Here is a 20,452-nt window from a genome sequence, read left to right as displayed (position 1 = left end):
TTTCATTCAAATAGAAAGGCAATAAGGGTACTATAAACATATTACAATTTGATGGAAATTTGAAGAAAAACACCATTTCTACATCATACGGTTACATTTACGACAAAATTTATGTCGATAAAAAACCTCCTGATCTGAGTCCTAATCTCCTGACCAAAATTTCCAAATCTCCTGATCTGGGTTTCACAGTCCATCACATGTATGATTCATTATTATTTGTGGGATACCAAACTTCTAGCTTTTCAGGGTTTAAAACATGATGAATGAAATTGTAAAAATTAAGTGGAAATTTGATTTAAGGAATGACTGTAATATTTTTTCTGTCTAGGAAGTAATAACATAAAAAATGTGGTGCACACTGAATAACGCGCGTTTTGGGTTATTTAACAGTGTGCACCACATTTTTTATGTTATTTCGAATAGACAGAAAAAATATTACAGTCATTTCTTATAATTTAATTCTAAATTCCATTTTAAACTGTAGAAAACCATGAAAAAACATTGATGACGTCACGGTCACATGACTAAATTATGTCTATGGGCTCGTAACAAAATAATGTCAGCCAATCAGAAGACGCGTTACATCCAAAATTAAATTATATAGGCGTGTATGCTGACTTTTGAAAGACCATGCAGGAAATGAAATATTCATGAAAATACTTTATTCCTCAATCCATGAAAATTACTATTAAACAGTAAAGTCTTAATATCTCATACATGTATGACACTTTTCTTAGTCTAAAGATTGCATGAAAGAATTATGTTGTATTCATCGCTAATTTTGACCAAGTATTAACATACATATTTCTGGTTAATAAATTATTCTAAGAGGAAGTTTGCTTGATCAAATGTTTTGAATTGAAAAATATCGTTATGTTTAATCATGTAACAGTAATGAATAAGCAAGTATGCCAAATTATGAGCACAACCAATTTAAAAATTTTATGTATTCCTTTTAAAATTGTAGAATGTTTCAATCTTGTTATATTTGAAAAATAAGACCCATTTTTTGCTCATAATTGTTGTTATGAACAGCTAATTAGCTATTGTTTACTGTTTACATGAAATCTTTATTCAAAAGGATGAATCAATGAAAGCAGCTGTATTCTTTCATGTACACCATGACACCTGTATCTTCCAGCTATCGGTTCAAATTTCATAAGTTATGTAATGATTATGTTTTCAATATAAAAGGTAAACGATTTGTTAAAAGAAATAACTTAGGTGTATTTATCAGAGTTGAGAAAATCAATTGATGGTAATTGTTATAATGACAAGAATACTGTTATAAGGATAAGTACTTATGTTGGTGCTATGGTTGCATCAGGTTAAGTTGAACTGTAAATTTGGTTTGTGAAACCAACCTTGTCCAAATATATATGCTCAGCTGGTCTAAAAATCTTTTTTTTTTAATTAAACTTACAAAAAATCCCATGCCCATACCTGTAGCCAGGGGGGTTTGAGGGGTTCGGACAAACCCCCATTGAAAACAAATAAGCACTGTTAAGTCAACGTTCTGTTAATTGTAACTGTTAACCCTTTCGCCGATGAGTCCCGGTTTACCGGGATTCACGCTTCAGACAGCTGACGACGAGTCCCGTTTTACCGGGATCAGAATACATCTTTTATATTTCCCGCTCAAAACAGTGCAAACATGAGTTATCTTTCTTTGATGAATACCCGGATGAAAGTGTAAACATGTCGCTTCCGTTTGTTGAAAACCGTGTCAAAATCAGAGGAAATTTACGGAATTTACGAGAATTTGAAATGAGGGAACATTTTTTTTGAAAGAATATGGAAGAATTGAAGCCAAACTAGTATACTTTTTTGACATAAAATGTCGTTTTATGTACAAAACACTTGGAATGGACATCGTTCAGTGTGAGGAATTTGTACAGCCTCATAAAATTTTTCAAAATTTTGCCGTTTTGGGTTAAAAAATTACGATTTGGGGTCAAAGAGCAGAATTTTGAGAATTTCACCTATATAATGCCGAAAATTTAAAAATTTGAATATTTTATGAAGAAAAAATTATCAAAACATAAACAGAACTGTGAACATGGTGCTAGTGAATGAAATAAATACACAAATAACTACAAACAAGTTTTTATTGACATTTATTATGAAGATTTCCCACTTGAGTAAAAGTAGCCAGGGAAGCCATCGTCTCAGAGTAGCTTCTGTCTGGGCAGCAATCGGTGAAAGGGTTAAGGTTGAGTTCCTGAGACCAAATAACCCTCCCTATGAAATTCCTGGCTACGCATGCCAGTCTCATAAGGTTTAATAATAATTAAAGAAAAGCAACAAGGTTTTTCTATGTTTATAAAATGATGTCATACATACACCTGCTTAGACAAAAGCCACATTTATTGTTATTTTTCATTTGGATAAAAACTGGAATATCTACATTATCATTAATGTAAGTTGTGAGTCACTACTAAAATTCTCTCTTAAGGATAAGAAATTAATCTACATTAAAAACAAACAAGATATTCAAGGTGTTTTACTTCAGAAATATTTTTGTTTGTAGCGCTCCTGACAAGAGAATTTGTTCAAGTCCATTGGTTTATTTTCAGTTATAAAAGCTATAACAAAGAAAAATTCAGTACAGAATTGAGGTCATAAGTTTTATTTTCTTTTTGTTTCGATTTGATTTCCCTGTTGATGAGGTAAATGCAAAATGATCATAATTTGAAATTTGGATGACAACTGTTATTCATATGCATGATATGTGGGGAACAGAATTTTTTTTTAAATATAAGGCACACATTAAAGATGTCATACGAAAAACATTTCTTTGTTTATAGAATATGTTTGAGTGAGATGTAGAAATCTTTGATCTCTGTTGTCGATCCTTTGAAAGTTATTTGTCAACAAGCTTGAATCGATGTAAACATGAAGATGTTACAAGTGAACATTTTTTTATATCAGCATTTCTCAATCTCCAAGTTTTTCCATGTCTGTTATATTGAGAGTAGATATTTATGGTAATGTTAAAATATTAATAGATAAAGCTCTTTGATTTTATGGTAATTGTTCTGTTATAATCTTTTAATCTAGGAACAAGGGAATTAAGTTCAGTGTGTTTTTATCTGATTTTCTGTGATCCTTAGAGATTCTATTAGGCAAAACTCAAAAACCTAATAACAGAATGCATGACAATTAATTATTAAGCCTCAAGTTGACTTTTTATTGTAAAATCAATTATGTCAGCTTTTGTATGTTAAGCAACTCATCCCCTTTTTACTTTAGTTTACAAGGATAGATTTACATGTACATGTATAATTAAGTTGTATATATTTACATTCAGACTTCCATTTATAAAAAAAACCCAAGATATGTGACTCTGTACGATGAATTCTTTAAGTCTATGGATGTCATAAATGTTGAAACAGTTTTTTTCTAACTTGTGAGATGTAGATATTCAATTGAAAAATCCTTTTCTGCCATTTCAAATGACTTTTATTTTAAATCTCAATGTTTGTTGAATGGGATATGAAATCTTAGACATGAGTATTTTATTTGTTTAAGATGTACAAAGTTCTTCTCGTCCAATTCTGGTTCTCAAATACCAATATTTTACGTATCAGAAAGTTATTAAATGGTGAATTTCATTGTTGTCAAGTCACTCTAAATCACTTAAGAAAATATTTACCATGCAAGTACCGTTTGAATAGCTGTCGATACTACAGTGAAGACGTAAGCCCTTCAGTAACAAATTTACCCAAATATCTCTGTATGGTGGGGTGGTGGGTCAAGGTACGCTCAGCTTAATATCTTTAAAGTAAGTTATTTGTATGCTGTTTGATTAGGTTTTGATATGTCGTAATAAATGTATAATATGAATCTAATGATATAACAGGTTACGACATTATTTTGTCGTGGAAGAAGAAATGATGCGATACGGGTTATTGGATTAAATTTACCGGAAAAATCTTTTATATAATGTATCTTTAAAGAGATGGATTTATAAGGGTTAAGAATAATCAAGCAAACAGTTACATAAAATGTTTTACAGAAGAGTATTTAATAGATTCAGAAGGTATTTTTGGTGTTTTCTCTTTCTCTCCACTTTGATCATTACCATACAGTGGCGGCATTGTAAAGAGATTTGTAAACAGGATAATTCTCTTATAAATCCCTCTCTAGACTTGTACCACAAAAGGACAGTGATAGTAAGAAAATCTAAATTTATATTAATGTTTGTAATTAATTATAAAATACTTGAGTCCATTGAAGCATTTTATAATAATAATTAAGTCTTAAAAGTTATGAAGTACATGTAAACTCGGCTGTTTTCTGCTCTTTGGTCAGGTTGTTGTCTCTTTTACACATCCCTGATTTCCATTCTCAATTTTATTTGAATTTGTTAAAAGCAATTACGGAAGGTTTAATACTGTCCAGTTTTCTATGTAGAGATGTTCAAGAAAATAGTAAAAAAAAATACTGTTATTTATGCTTTTAATAAATTATTTTTCGATCCATTATGATTTTGAAGTATGATTTCCAATGAGACATGTATCCACCCGAGACCAAAGAATGATGATTTAAACAGTTATACGTCACTGAGGGCCTTTAACAATGGGCAAAGTAGGTGATATCTAAAAGCTTTACAATGCCCCTGCATGACAAAAATGGTCTGTGAATTAAACTGTATAGTGATAATTGGTTATTACAATAACTGTTATTCTGTTATTTCCTGTGTTTGAAACCCAAGATACCAAACATGTTAAAGGCCACAAGTAACTGAGTACATGTACTTCAATTTGGGGAGAAACATAAGCAACTCTTCTATGTAATGTTATGCATTGAAAACATAGATTGACCTTCAAATTCATACACACAAAACGAAATTATGATTAAAATTTTCTTTCCTTTAAATTAGTGTTATAAGCATTTTAAAAATATCTGTGTGTTAGATCTTGATAATATTATGTTGATCAATAATGAGGGTTATAATTAAGGTTCCTTTTAAATCTTCCTTTACATTGAAATGTTACCCATGTAATAACTGTTAAATAATTTAAGGTCAATACTAATAATTGCAGTATTATGAAAAAAAAGTAATAAATTATCTCCAGTTACAATGATTGAACGATTGCAGAATATTGCTGGTTATATTTGTTACTGTTGTCATTTTTCTTTAGCACAAAAAAATACCAGTTTGGAGAGTGTACAGTAGTATGGAACCCAAACTTTCATCTTTAAACCAAAGGCTTCTGGTCTCACGGTCATAAAACTTTCGAGCATGATTTTTGTACTCAGACTCGAAAACCAACCAATCAAATTGCTGGATTTCATGTTTCGAGCATGATTTTTGTGCTCCGAGCACTGAGCAAAATTTTATGCCTTCAAGGCCAGGTTAACAGTTATTAGAAAGATCTTCCCATGCATGTATGAATCTATTTTTTACAATGACATGCCATATGTTCTTTTGAATAGGGGTAAACACTTTTGAGATGTCATGTGTTTTCCTTGTTATCTTGGGTTGCTGTCTTGATTTATACTAACCTCATATCCAGGTTCAGATCAAGGATTTTGAAAAAAAATGAGGTGGGGGAGGGAGAGGCATTGTCATTTATCATATAAATAGCCCCTACCAATAATAACTTTGACTGATATATATATCCTTTTCATACAATGATTATCTTGTTATATTCCAAACATGAGACTGTTTCTTTCCTTTTCCAAATACAACAGGAAATAATCTGCCAGGAAACACGACCAGGTTTCTATTGTTAATATAATTGAGGCACTAAAACACATATTTTATAAGGTTTCTTAGATCTAAATCATGTTCTTTCTTCCTGAGAGTGCTAATTAGTTATCTGTGTTTTATAATTAAAAAAAATATTATGTAAAACCTCACCTTAAATAACAAGGTAAATGAAAATGTCCATAAGTGTTGTTTAATTAAGTTTGGTATGCATTTTAGTTATATTCAAACTTCAAGGACATGCATTCTTTTATGACAGAGTGTTTTATGAGACAAAGGTGTTTTATGTTAAAATGATAAAAGAACAGAATCCTGAAAGAAGCATATTTAGGCTAGTCAATAAGTAATTTAGTGTTGAACCATAATTTATTCAAGACGGAATTATTTAGACTAATTCTTTTATAAGGTATGCCACATTATAACTGAATTTTGCTGTTTTGCACACTCAACAGTCATTATTTAAAAAAAAAACAACCCCAAAATGTCAATAGGTTTGAATTAGAACATTTACTCTTACATATATTTACAAGCAGGTGGCATCTGTGTTCCATGGACACATTCTTGTTTTGTTTGTTAATTGATTTCTCATCAATCTGGCTGTTATGTTCTCTCATTTCAACTGTTTCACATTTTGCCATGTTGGAGCTTTTTATAAACTGACTATGCAATATGGGTTTTGCTCATTTTTTGAAGGCTGTTCAGGGACCTTTAGTTACTTCCTTCTATGTCATTTAGTCTCTTGAGAAATAGAGTTGTCTCATTGAAAATTGTACCACATCTCTTCATCTTTATATACAGTATTGAATACCCATTGGTGGACTTGGTCTATTGTCTGCTCTTTGGTAGGGTTGTTGTCTCTTTGATTCATTCACCATTGTAATTTTCAATTTTAGTGCTAATTGTTTTATCCATTGTCAAAGGTCATACATTGAACTGTGCTTGCTTACAACCACATCGTTTGGACTCCTGTGGCTAATTGTCTCTTTGGCAATTATAATTCTCCTTTTATACAAATGATAAAAAAAAAACTGAATGTGACTATAAAGTGTTAGAGCCAGTTTGTTGATGTAATTATTCAACTTGTCGCAAAAGTACATTTAATAATACCATAAATGTCTTTCTAATGATCACAATGTAAAACTTGTAACCTGGCGTGATTATGGACTTGGTCAACTTGTCAACAAACGACAGATTGAATAATGTTGTATGACAAGATGACAACAATTAAAACATCATAAATTGGACATTTATGGCATTTTATTACATTTTTTGACAATTAAAAGTACAAGATACATTCCTAGATGTATTTTGTTGTAAAAAATCCAAATAAAAATGTGTGATGAATTTGAATGTGAGGAAATTAAATTAATAACGATATTTCATATTATCAACCTATCTGTTGCTTGACTTATCAAAAGATGTATTGTTTTAGCCCAGCTGTTTTATTTAAGAGGTGAACTTTCTGATCTTTAGGTTGAAAACCACTGATATTGGGACAAAATGTTTTTTTGTCCTGAACATGACCCAAGCCTATGACGGTTCTGTTACTATATTTCCATTAGAAATCTAATGAAAATCCAAATTTGATATATATTATTCTTCTTGTATTGAAGTTTTGGTGAAATCTCATAAAAGGAATATATTTAGTTGTGTATATTTTGTTGCTTCTTTTTTAAACAAGCTTTTAAGGATAGGTTTATCTGCTGTCAATGTATAATTTTATAATTAAAACATTGTCAGCAAATTCTTCAACATAATACTTTGACATCCTATGTCTTTTGATATTATTTCTGGAATGCATGACATCAAGCTTTTCTCTTGACTTTTAAAACGTAAATTGTGGCCCTGCAGCTAGATTTCACCAGTAAGTTACAAAATTACCCTTGATATGCAGGTATGAATTGGACTGTATATTATTTCATTGATAGATTAAAATTGGAAAGGTTGGAGGGGTATTAAACAAATATTTTCTATGTTTTCAAATTATTCCTCTGTTAAAGACCAGTTGGTATATTCTTTTAAAGTATGGCAGTTCATTGCTATAACATCTATCCTTGAAGTTCTTTTAAGATCAAAGCATGACATGTGCTTAAAAGTCACTGACGTTGTAAGATTGACAACAACATACCATGGAAGTATTATATTGACAGGAACTCCAACGAAAAATTAGCACATTCGCACCCCACTGATTTCTTTAGGAAAATAAAAGGTTCCGACTCAGTATGTCAAGTATGTGATAACTCCTTTGTGGGGTATCTGCGATGCCGCCCTCGCGTGTGTAGTTTACAGAAACTGATCTTATCACGTGATCTGTTATCGAGGGTCTAATCTACCTACCAATGTAAATAAACACGGAAACTCCCGTGGCTAATTGCGAATCGCTACATGAATAACGACACCTGTTTCTATTCAATAATTAAAGACTACAGCTGAAACAATCTTAAAAATCGGTCCATATTTAACAGAATGACAAAAGAAAAATAATTGTATTTGGAAAGAAAGTAAGATTATTTTTAGTTTTGTCTAATATGTTTTTATCACTAGAACTAGGAAATCGGGAAATATCGGATTATGCAGATTACATGACTCTGAAGTAGAGTGTTTGCAGAAAATAATTTGATGTCCGTGTAGTGTGCCTGATGGCGCCTGATAACTCAAATTTTAAGTTAAAGATTGTAAATTTTAATCGAGTGTAACACAAATATTAATAGTTTTCTCGATCGTAAAATGTAACTTAACATATCTATAGGAATTGTTTTAAGCACTAAGAGGTGTATAATTATACGCCCGTGATTGTCTCTCCATATAGTATGTATCAAGTTAAAACACAGATTTCATGTACACCTTCTTTTTTTTTTAATTCAACCTGGTCCGAGATTGCTCTGGCGTCTGACGGATTTGTTTTAGGAAATTTATAAAATTTTCTTTTTGTTGAAATGAATGAAACATTTGACACCGGACTTTCAGTAAACAATTCAACAAGTGATTTGTTAGCAGTAAACCTCAATTATACATGCAGATTACAACTATTTGTTTCCTTACACAAGACATTTATTATAATTCAATATAAAAATAAGAAGATATGATTGCCAATAAGACTACTCTCAACCAGAGATCAAATGAAACAGAAGTTTTCAACTATAGGTCACCTTACTGCCGTAAACATATTTTAGCAAATCCATTTCATATATGAAAAAAAATTTGGGTGGAAAAATTTTGTTTTGCTGTCGGGTCCTTCACACGGAATCATCTTTTCTATTGAACATGTTTCAGATTTACAAAAGCAATAAAACTCTTCAATTTCTTCTCCGATAATTTTTTCAAATTCTTCATCATCAAAATCGTGCATGTCCATATTGATTAGTGAAATATTTGTAAATGTTGATAGTTTATTAACATAGAAAACCTAAAAACTATAAATTGTCAACTGCCAAATATTGGCATGGTCGTTATGACATTTATGTATACATCCGGTTACTTCGGTAAATTCCGTAATTACGAGTATCCCGAAAACGTCGTTGAACCCATGCATCGATACAACTAATTGAAAGATGTCAAATTAATTAACAGATACTTAACGATTTTGCGGCATCGCACTATAAACGTTTGAAGTCGGTTTGTTGGAGTTCCTGTCAATATAATACTTCCATGAACATACTAACAATCATGTTTACATTCATAAAGATGTTGGTATCACAGAGAGGATAAACCACATCGTTTATTGAAAATGACAAGTTGTTTTAATTAATTATTTTATTAACATGTGGTTGTCCTTCATGCTAGTTTGTCTAATATTTTGTGTGAACTTTCCATAGCAGTCTGAAACGGACACTTTTATTATGTGACTTTAAAAATCTTTCACTTTGCTTGGTTCTTATCTAGACTTACCCAGTAATTTGAGAACTATGACTTTGTGATATTTCTATTACTATTGTTTATAAATAAAATGTTTTTTTCTGAACTTGGATTTTTCTTGATGTTTAACATAATAATTAGTTGAGTACGGTATAGCATGGTTTTTGCCTTGATTTAATCCCTTCTGCAATTTCTGAAACTAGCTTTTATGAATGTTTTTTTAACATAAATTAGGCCGTTGGTCGTCACGTTTTAATTGTTTTACTTTTGTCATTTCAAGCCTTTTAAAGCTGACTGTGATATGGGTTATGCTCATTCTCGAAGGCCGTACAGTGACTTAAAGTTGTCAATTTCTGTGTCATTTGGACTCTTGTGGAGAGTAGTCTCATTTGCAATCCACATCTGCTTTTTTTTAGCTCACCAGATCCTTCAGGCCAAGTGAGCTATTCTCATCACTTTGCGGCTGCAGTTGTCTGTTGTTGTCATTGTTAACTTTTTACATTTTTAACTTCTTGAGGACCACTGAAAGGAATGGAACCAAACATGGCATGAATGTTACTTATGAGTTGCTGATCAAGCTTTGTTACTTTGTAGCCGATCCATCATCCAAGATGGCTGCCAGCATGGTTCTTAAGTTTAACAAAGGACCCTTAGGGAAATGCATACAAGTGTCTTCTTATAGAGAACCAATGAATGGAATGAGACCAAACATAGCATGAATGTTTGTTATAAGGTACTGACCAAGTGTTGTTATTTTGGAACCATACCAATGTGGGACTTAATTAAACAATCATTAGAACCCTACGAGAAATACATACAAATGTTGCCTCAATAATTATTTAAGTATCTGTTATTATTTTTTATTTTTTTTATATGATTATAAAAACCCAAGTATAGTCAGGTGAGCGACACAGATTCTTGAGAGCCTCTGGTTATATTTGAAATGAAATACATCTTTGTATCACAATTAAGTCGCACACAAAAAATGACAAGTGGTCACTTATTGTTTAATATTTGCTCTTTAAATATAAATATGGTTCATATCACTATGACAGGTGTTTCTTGAGGCTTTAAGATGCAAATGTCTGTATTAACCTCACTGGCCTGTGTCACAATTCTCAAGATAATAAATGTTTGGAAAGTTCAGGCAATACTCCATTATTTATGTGTAGCCACAGTGACCTCATTCAATCTTTTCAGGTTCAGTAGTGGGAAAACAATTAATTATGTATGTAATTTATGGTTTATGTATGTCATCTGTATTTTTGTTTTTTGAAATAATTGCGCCTTTTTTCAGACCACTTTATTATGACATGTAATTGTGAAGTATGATATCTTACAAATAATGATGTTGTAATTGTTTTGTCTGCATATGGATAATACATCAACATATATGGTATGTAACATTGAGTAATCACTGGCTTAAAATGGAAGCAATTCAATTTATGCAATCCTAGTTTAAATTTAGATGCATTTATTTTGTCTGACAGAAAAGAGAGACTGGCATCACTATTGTCCTCATCATTCTTGTTGTATGTGTCACATTTATTGTCAATTCTCAACTTCTTTTAAATACGCTCGACGGAATTTTCTATTGAACACACATTTTTGATCTGATTTAAATTTTCAGAGCAATTATTAGGAGCTGAATGTATATAATTGTGCCATGACCTTCTTGGTTGAATAAGTCACATAGGCTATGAGGAATGAGGGACGATGAGAATATTCTTATAAAGATTTCATTAAACTTGAAAAATGTTATGATAGCTGCAGTTTTGATATTATCAGATTTCATCCATAAAAATGACACTTTTGACGCCACCCCCTTTACTCCATCATGACGACGCCTGTGTAGCGCCTCAGTTGAAACATCTAGCCTAGGAAAAAACTTAATCTGACAAAACTGGATCTAATACAAAAAGGATATTCAGGAGAATATCTGACTGGAATTTTATTGATGAAATATTCTTTTTGGCAATGCATTAAAATACTTTAAACCTGATGATTAATTTTTATTGAAAAAATCCTATGCGAATCAAGTATTTAAAAAAAAAAATCCATGGAGGAAAGGGTTAAATTTTGTTTTTGAAACTACTTCTGTACTACAGAAATGCAGATTTTATTACTTTTCAATGTCAATAATGAAATGTTGCTGTGTATACTATACAAACAAGAGAAAGATTTATCAGACTTCTTTTTTTATTGTGGTTTATCAATTTCATCTAAGATACCTGCAGATTATAATTTGGAACCCCTGACGCACGTTTTTCTACAGCCTCGATCATCAGTGGTACACAAATACAAAAGTTGGGAGGCAAAATCAGACTCAAATTTTATTAATATTTTTATAATGTGAGTTAATAAATACCTTAATATTATATCAAATAGTGGAAACATAATGTCATCATACTTTGAAATTAAAAAAAAAAACATTTGCGCTGAATAGAAATGAGAACCACTCAGAAGTGATTTGGCTTACTTCTGGTAGATTTATTAAATCGTCACAAAACATTCATTTGTACCTCAAATTGCAAATGACATTATGTAACAATGAAATTTCTTTAGAAATGTTATCAATGTTTTGATATAATCTCCGTAACAAGATTTTGATTGATATGCATGTTTATTGAGATCTAATCGGTGTATTAGTTTTCTCCGATAACACCCAGTCTAAATGTTCTACGATATTGAAAATACAGATTTACTTTCAATATCCATTTATTACATTTTATTAATGGACATGGATCAGTCTAGATTGGGCGACATGAATGAAAAGATTTGAAACATTAGTTGGGAGTATATTAAATTACTGTAAGAATGGCCACCTTATGTTGTGGTAAAAATGAATAAAAATATGATGTCTATTTTTGGAAAACAGAAAGGTTATTGTTCAAATTAAAATTTTTATTTTTTATTTTTTATAAATTATTGAAGAAGAACAAAGTTTTGATATATGACGTGTGTTTATCCCGTTACATCACATGCATTAGCTTGTTTTAAATACATTAGTTAACAAAGTAACAAAGAGCTATTTCTTGTAGCAATACTTTTTTCCTACTTAAAAATGTTTTGTGCCAAGATTCACTACCAATAAACATTATTTTGTGACATTGTAAGACACTGTGACTTTGATCCCTAGATGCTATACATCAATAAATCCTTGCTTTAACATTAGCCAAAATGGTTGCTGTATGTCATATTTGTTTTTTATTAATTATTTTATCATAAATCTGGTAGTAAGTTTTCTTGTCTGAATTAATTCACATTTTTTCATGTCGTGGCCTTTTACAGATAACTATAAAGTTTTGTTGAAAACTTAAGTTCATATATGTTCAGTATGATATGAATGTTTTGAAACACTGTGGATTCATTATTATCCTTGGATACTAATTTGTGTTAATTTCCACAAATTTATATGCAGACTTTGTTAAAACCTTGAAATCAATATACCCCGAAAATGCTAGTTTTCCTCAATCCATGAAAACTGGTACCCACGAAAATAGAAGAATCCACAGTATAACAGAATACTAATATTTTGTGGTATATTACTGAATATGAAATGTGATAGTGAACGCTAGGAATGATGTCCTATGGATACATGTTCTTCTTTGCAGAAATTTTAATTTTGTATCTTTTAACTTTATTGTAGGCTGTGAAACCTCAAGATGAATGGCTGAATGATGTCCAGGGTCTCTGACGTGGCAAGGAGCGGCAATCAGATGGCGCCACATCAGTACAGACGTAATATAAACAAACAACCAGAAATCTATGATATAAATAGTGATTTACCAGAAAATAACAGGTTTGTTTAGAAAACAATTTCTGAGAAACTTAAATGAAACTTTTAGTTTCTTTTGTATAATTCTAAAAAATAACATGACAATTTTTCTTTGTATTAAAGTATAAAACCACTAATTCATAGCCTCATTGCTTTCTATGTTAAATTCTGCATTTTCAAGCATTTATGGCTACTTTGTCTTAAGTTCAAATAAAGTGGCAGTTATTTCATGTTAAAACTGTACCTTATCCTGACTTGTGCTGAAAGAATCAACATACCTTTAATTGCATATTAAGAGTGTACTGGTTCCCCGAAGTTTGATAGTACAAAAACAGGAACTTCTGATCTGAACAACAGGCCAAATTGTGCCCTCCTATTAAAATTTCATATACTTACTATTATTCAAGTATAACTTTTAACAAGGGTTCTGCAGTGATCCCAAGTGCCCAAGCTTTCATTTGATACAAAAACTACCAAAATATTCTCACTATTGACAAAGATACAGCTATGCGTAGGAACTATTTTGTTCTATTGTATGTTCTTTCCGACCAGGCCTGAATTAGTGGTTCTATACCTTAACCAAAATTGATTTTTAAGTGTCTACAAGGCAAGTATTCATTATTTGTCTGTTGATTTCAAAATAAAATATTTATTGTGGATTTGGATAAAATTGTTGATACCATATGGTGTTGTCTATAATGATTGACTCTCTATGTCAAATGCTGTTAGTTTGGAAAAAAATCCACTCAAACTGATGCTAAATGTGGCTGTCTTAAACTTGCAGTGACTTTTTTTTTTGCATCCTGTTAAAAGCTGTACTAGGACTTTGATCAGAAGCTGTTAAATTGATTAAAAGTACCCTCTTCAATACTCTTTAGAAGTTTTTCCTTTACTGGTAAATAAAAATCATCGTAATTTAGCTGTTATTTTTGGCCTAACATTTTGATAAAACTTATCAATTTGATAAGTAATCAAACTTTTAATATTATGCTAGCTACACTTGCTTATCAGCTTATAGATATAATAAATGAATGTCATTTTTCAAAAGGGGCATTTAAATTTTAAACCTCATCATTTATTTTTCATTACTAGCTCTCATCAAATTTTTCAACTTTGAAGCTTCATGCATTACTTTTGTCATCATCAAGAAAAATTTGTATCCCACACAGATAGATGGTAGAATTTTTATTGCTTGTGAGAATTATCACAATATTATTGTTATATTTAATAAGATAACATTATTTAAACTGGTAATTTAAACAATTTTTGATATTGGGGAAAAGGGTCATGCTTACACTGGATACTTTGTTTAAGGAAAAACTTCATCAATGGGAAAACTTCAAAATATAAACAGACATTTTTTTTTTGTCTTGTTTTCTTCATACCATGGCTTTGTTGGAAATTTAAGGGCAAACTCTGAACAGCTGTGGTCCTACGATTTGTAGAAAAAGAATTTTATAACATAAAACTGGTCAAAATATTTATTACTGACAAATATCAAGCTTATTTCTGCATTTATTAATTTAGAATAAACGTATTTTATTTAAAGTTAAAAAAAGAAATAAAAATATGGGGATATGGGGGCGGGATTTTCTCACTGCCTTGAAGACCAATTGGTGGACTTTGGCAGTTTTCTGCTCTTTGGCTGGGATGTTGTGTCTTTGACACATTACATGTTTCCATTACCAATTTTGATACTTGCTCAGTTAATAAGAAAGGAGATCTCAACAACTAACTCACAGTAGTTACAAGACTGGCTGAAAGAATTTTAAATTGCATGGCCTTCTTTTTGTTTTTTATTTGGTCGGGTTGTTGTCTTTTTGACACATTCCCCATTTCCATTCTCAATTTTATTCAATTATTTTTGTTTGATTCTTTATTGTTTTACCATATAAGTTATTTCTTTTGTTTGTACTAAAATTAAATTTTGACTTAAATACAAAAACTTCCATACTGGTTTAGACTATCATACTTGGAAAATCCAAAAATTAACCAAGCAATTTATAAGTTATTTTTAGTATTTAATTTCCTTTTTATTTAACCTAACCAGGAAGTAAATCAGCTCTTTTTGTTCTTCGTGTATAATTGAAAGACTTGCAACAAATGTTCTATCAACTTTGTGATGTTTAAATTACAAATAAAACATAAAACAATCAAAGTTAAGGCAAACTTTATTAAATATTTAAAAGACAATAGTGAGTGCTTGATGAAGTGGCAAGTTTTATATAGCTTAATTTCAATTAGAAACCGATTAGAAAATTTATTATGGAAATTACTGATTGATGGTTTATGATAAAAATGCTTTTATAATTGAAACCAGATGCTCCGCAGGGCGCAGCTATATACGACCGCAGAGGTTGAACCCTGAACAGTTGGGGCAAGTATGGACACAACATTTAAGCTGGATTCAGCTCTAAATTTGGATTGTGATTAAATAGTTGACACAGCATAGGTTTCTGACACAGAATGAATGTGGTCTAATGAACTTAAAATATTTTTTTGTCTTTGAGCAATTCACTATGCTGTTGAATATTAATCCTCTCAAAAAAATGTTTGAAGAAATTTTCTTTTTATTTATGAAATCTGAAATGAGAAAAATTTACCCCCCCCCCCCCCCCCCCCCCCCAATTTTTAGCTCACCTGGCCCGAAGGGCCAAGTGAGCTTTTCTCATCACTTGGCGTCCGGCGTCCGGCGTCGTCCGTCGTCGTTAACTTTTACAAAAATCTTCTCCTCTGAAACTGCTGGGCCAAATTTAACCAAACATGGCCAAAATCATTATTAGGGTATCTAGTTTAAAAATTGTGTCCGGTGACCCGCCCAACCAACCAAGATGGCCACCATGGCTAAAAATAGAACATAGGGTTAAAATGCAGTTTTTGGCTTATAACTCAAAAACCAAAGCATTTAGAGCAAATCTGACATGGGGTAAAATTGTTTATCAGGTCAAGATCTATCTGCCCTGAAATTGTCAGATGAATCGGACAACCCGTTGTTGGGTTGCTGCCCCTGAATTGGTAATTTTGAGAAAATTTTGATGTTTTTGGTTATTATCTTGAATATTATTATAGATAGAGATAAACTGTAAACAGCAAAAATGTTCAGCAAAGTAAGATCTACAAATAAGTCAACATGACCAAAATGGTCTGTTGACCCCTTTAGAAGTTATTGCCCTTTATAGTCAATTTTTAACCATTTTTCGTAAATCTTAATTATCTTTTACAAAAATCTTCTCCTCTGTAACTATTGGACCAAATTAAACCAAACTTGGCCACAATCATCATTCGGGTATCTAGTTTAAAAATTGTGTCCGGTGATCCGGCCAACCAACCAAGATGGCCGCCATGGCTAAAAATAGAACATAGGGGTAAAATGCAGTTTTTGGCTTATCACTCAAAAACCGAAGCATTTAGAGCAAATCTGACTGTAGTAAAATTGTTTATCAGGTCAAGATCTATCTGCCCTGAAATTTTGAGATGAATGGGACAACTCTTTGATAGGTTGCTGCCCCTGAATTGGTAATTTTAAGGAAATTTTGCTGTTTTTGGTTATTATCTTGAATATTATTATAGATAGAGATAAACTGTAAACAGCAAAAATGTTCAGCTAAGTAAGATCTACAAATAAGTCATCATGACCAAAATGGTCTGTTGACCCCTTTAGGAGTTATTGCCCTTTAAAGTCAATTTTTAACCATTTTTCGTAAATCTTAGTTATCTTTTACAAAAATCTTCTCCTCTGAAACTACTGGATTAAATTAAACCAAACTTGGCCACAATCATCATTGGGGTATCTAGTTTAAAAATTGTGTCCGGTGATCCAGCCAACCAACCAAGATGCCCGCCATGGCTAAAAATAGAAGATAGGGGTAAAATGCAGTTTTTGGCTTATCACTCAAAAACCAAAGCATTTAGAGCAAATCTGACATGTGGTAAAATTGTTTATCAGGTCAAGATCTATCTGCAACAACAAAAGAAAGAGAGTTTTTCACGACCTCAGCTGGCTATACAACCCTTGCACTGGTGGCAAAGTGGGGGGGGGGGGGGGTTACGCAACAACAAAACTACTTCACAACTTTCTCATTACTTTGCATTTCTTGTTAGATAAATTTTACAAAAATTCTCCCCTGAAACAACTGTCGAATTTAAACAAACTTGGTTTAAATCACCACTAGGATATCCAGGGACCACTGTGTATGATGACCCTGCCTGCCCACATGGCTGAAATAAAACATAGGTTTCAAATGCACTTTTTAGTATTATATCTCTGAAACTAAACGACAGTACAACAGTTGCATTTATCATGCAACAATTGTAAATAAAAATATCAGGTGAGCGACACAGGGTCCTTGGACCCTCTAGTTTTAAATACATCATAAAATATTAAAATGTAAAATAAAGTGCTTCTTATCACTGAATGGTAAAGATTGTTTTAATTTATCAGTTGGTAGTAAAAGTGAATATACATTGTATATTGTATAAAACAATGATTTAAGTTGATTCAACTATCATTCTGGACAAAGAAAGATAACTCCAATTAAAAATTTCTTGCTATTGTGCAATTAGATATTTCTTGCTATTGCGCAATACTGTGCAACTGAAAATATTTGCTATTGCACAATATTGTGCAAATGAAGATTTCTTGCTATTGCTGAATACTTAATATAATAATTTTGGATCCTGATTTGAACCAACTTGAAAACTGGGCCCATAATCAAAAATCTAAGTATATGTTTAGATTCAGCATATCAAAAAAGCCCAAGAATTCAATTTTTGTTAAAATCAAACTTAGTTTAATTTTGGACCCTTTGGACTTTAATGTAGACCAATTTGAAAACAAGACCAATTAAATAGTTGACACAGCATAGGTTTCTGACACAGAATGAATGTGTTCTAATGAACTTAAAATTTTTGTTTTCTCTTAGAGCAATTCACTATGCTGTTGAATATTAATCCTCTCAAAAAAATGTTTGAAGTTATGAAATTTCAAATGAGAAAAATTGAACCCAATTTTTTTAATCACATCCCCCTTTCCCTTATTCCAAAACTAATCTCAATTAAAATTTCTAATGGAGTTTGCAACAATAACTACTCATTTAAATACATCATAAAATATTAAGATGTAAAAAAACTGCTTGTTATCACTGAATGGTAAAGATTATTTTAATTTATCAGTTGGTAGTAAAAAGTGAATATACATTGTATATTGTATATAACAAAGATTTAAGTTGATTCTGGACAAAGAAAGATAACTCCAATTAAAAAAAAATCTTGCTATTGCACAATATTTTGCAATTAGATATTTCTTGCTTACTATTCTGGACAAAGAAAGATAACTCTAATTAAAAAAAATTTGCTATTTCACAATATTGTGCAATTAGATATTTCTTGCCATTGCGCAATACTGTGCAATTGAAAAGACTTGCTATTGCACAATACTTTATATAATAATTTTAGATCCTGATTTGGACCAACTTGAAAACTGGGCCCATAATAAAAAATCTAAGTACATTTTTGGATTCAGCATATCAAAGAACCCCAAGATTTCAATTTTTGTTAAAATCAGACTAGTTTAATTTTGGACCCTTTGGACTTTAGTGTAGACCAATTTGAAAACAGGACCAAAAATGAAGAATCTACATACACAGTTAGATTTGGTATATCAAAGAACCCCATTTATTCAATTTTTGATGAAATCAAACAAAGTTTAATTTTGGACCCCGATTTGGACCAACTTGAAAACTGGGCCAATAATCAATAATCTAAGTACATTTTTAGATTCAGCATATCAAAGAACCTAACTGATTCATTTTTTGTCAAAATCAAACTAAGTTTAATTTTGGACCCTTTGGACCTTAATGTAGACCAATTTGAAAACGGGACCAAAAGTTAAGAATCTACATACACAGTCATGAAAGTTAGATTCGGCATATCAAAGAACCCCAATTATTCAATTTTGATGAAATCAAACAAAGTTTAATTTTGGACCCTTTGGGCCCCTTATTCTGTTGGGACCAAAACTCCCAAAATCAATACCAACCTTCCTTTTATGGTCATAAACCTTGTGTTTAAATTTCATAGATTTCTATTTACTTATACTAACGTTATGGTGCAAAAACCAAGAAAAATGCTTATTTGGGTCCCTTTTTGGCCCCTAATTCCTAAACTGTTGGGACCTAAACTCCCAAAATCAATACCAACCTTCCTTTTGTAGTCATTAACATTGTGTTTAAATTTCATTGATTTCTATTTACTTAAACTAAAGTTATTGTGCGAAAACCAAGAATAATGCTTATTTGGGCCCTTTTTTGGCCCCTAATTCCTAAACTGTTGAAACCAAAACTCCCAAAATCAATCCCAACCGTTCTTTTGTGGTCATAAACCTTGTGTCAAAATTTCATAGATTTCTATTAACTTGAACTAAAGTTATAGTGCGAAAACCAAGAAAATGCTTATTTGGGCTCTTTTTGGCCCCTAATTCCTAAAATGTTGGGACCAAAACTCCCAAAATCAATACCAACCTTCCTTTTGTGGTCATAAACCTTGTGTTAAAATTTCATAGATTTCCATTCACTTTTACTAAAGTTAGAGTGCGAAAATTAAAAGTATTCGGACTACGACGACGCCAACGTGATAGCAATATACGACGAAAATTTTTTCAAATTTTGCGGTCGTATAAAAATATATAATTTATTTGGTAGATTGATATTGTTTCAGTTTGCACGGTTAGCCAGACTAGTAAAATTTCATTCAGACTAATAAGTTTTTGCAAAACTTTGTAAGGACCAATAAGAAAAATTCAGAATAATGGTCTTTGGACTAGTAGTTGAAAACGTTTTTGGTGCAGACTTGTTTTATTTGTTTTTGTTATTGGATGTTGTTACACAGTATATGACTGACTGTGTTTACAATATCATTGTCAGAGCACCTGAGGAGATCACTACAATTTTTGGTTGAATTTGTGTTCCATTAGGTGTTAAGTTTTCCATGTTGGGTTTCGTTTAAACTGTTGTTCTCCATTTTGTTGGTTTTTTTTCAACATTATTAACCATAGCTTTGTTGGTTTGTTTTCAACTTGTTAGTTAAATGGTATCTTTTGCCTGTGA

At 31.4% G+C, this 20,452-nt stretch overlaps 1 protein-coding gene across 8 annotated transcripts in view; it reads left to right on the top strand.

The window, feature by feature from the left end:
* The window catches only part of LOC139489139 (ankyrin repeat and fibronectin type-III domain-containing protein 1-like), a 178,194-nt gene that overhangs the window by 42,159 nt on the left and 115,583 nt on the right, over positions 1-20,452 (top strand). For all 8 annotated transcript variants that reach the window (XM_071275284.1, XM_071275280.1, XM_071275278.1 and 5 more), the window contains exon 2: positions 13,221-13,373. In XM_071275284.1, coding sequence (XP_071131385.1) covers positions 13,249-13,373 — 125 coding nt within the window. In that variant the 5' untranslated portion in view covers positions 13,221-13,248. The remainder of the gene's footprint in view (positions 1-13,220; positions 13,374-20,452) is intronic.

Source organism: Mytilus edulis, chromosome 9, assembly GCF_963676685.1.
Source record: "Mytilus edulis chromosome 9, xbMytEdul2.2, whole genome shotgun sequence".
NCBI classification, from domain to species: domain Eukaryota; kingdom Metazoa; phylum Mollusca; class Bivalvia; order Mytilida; family Mytilidae; genus Mytilus; species Mytilus edulis.
The sequence above is the reverse complement of the archived record's forward strand: the minus strand, read 5'-3'. Positions and strand labels throughout refer to the sequence as shown.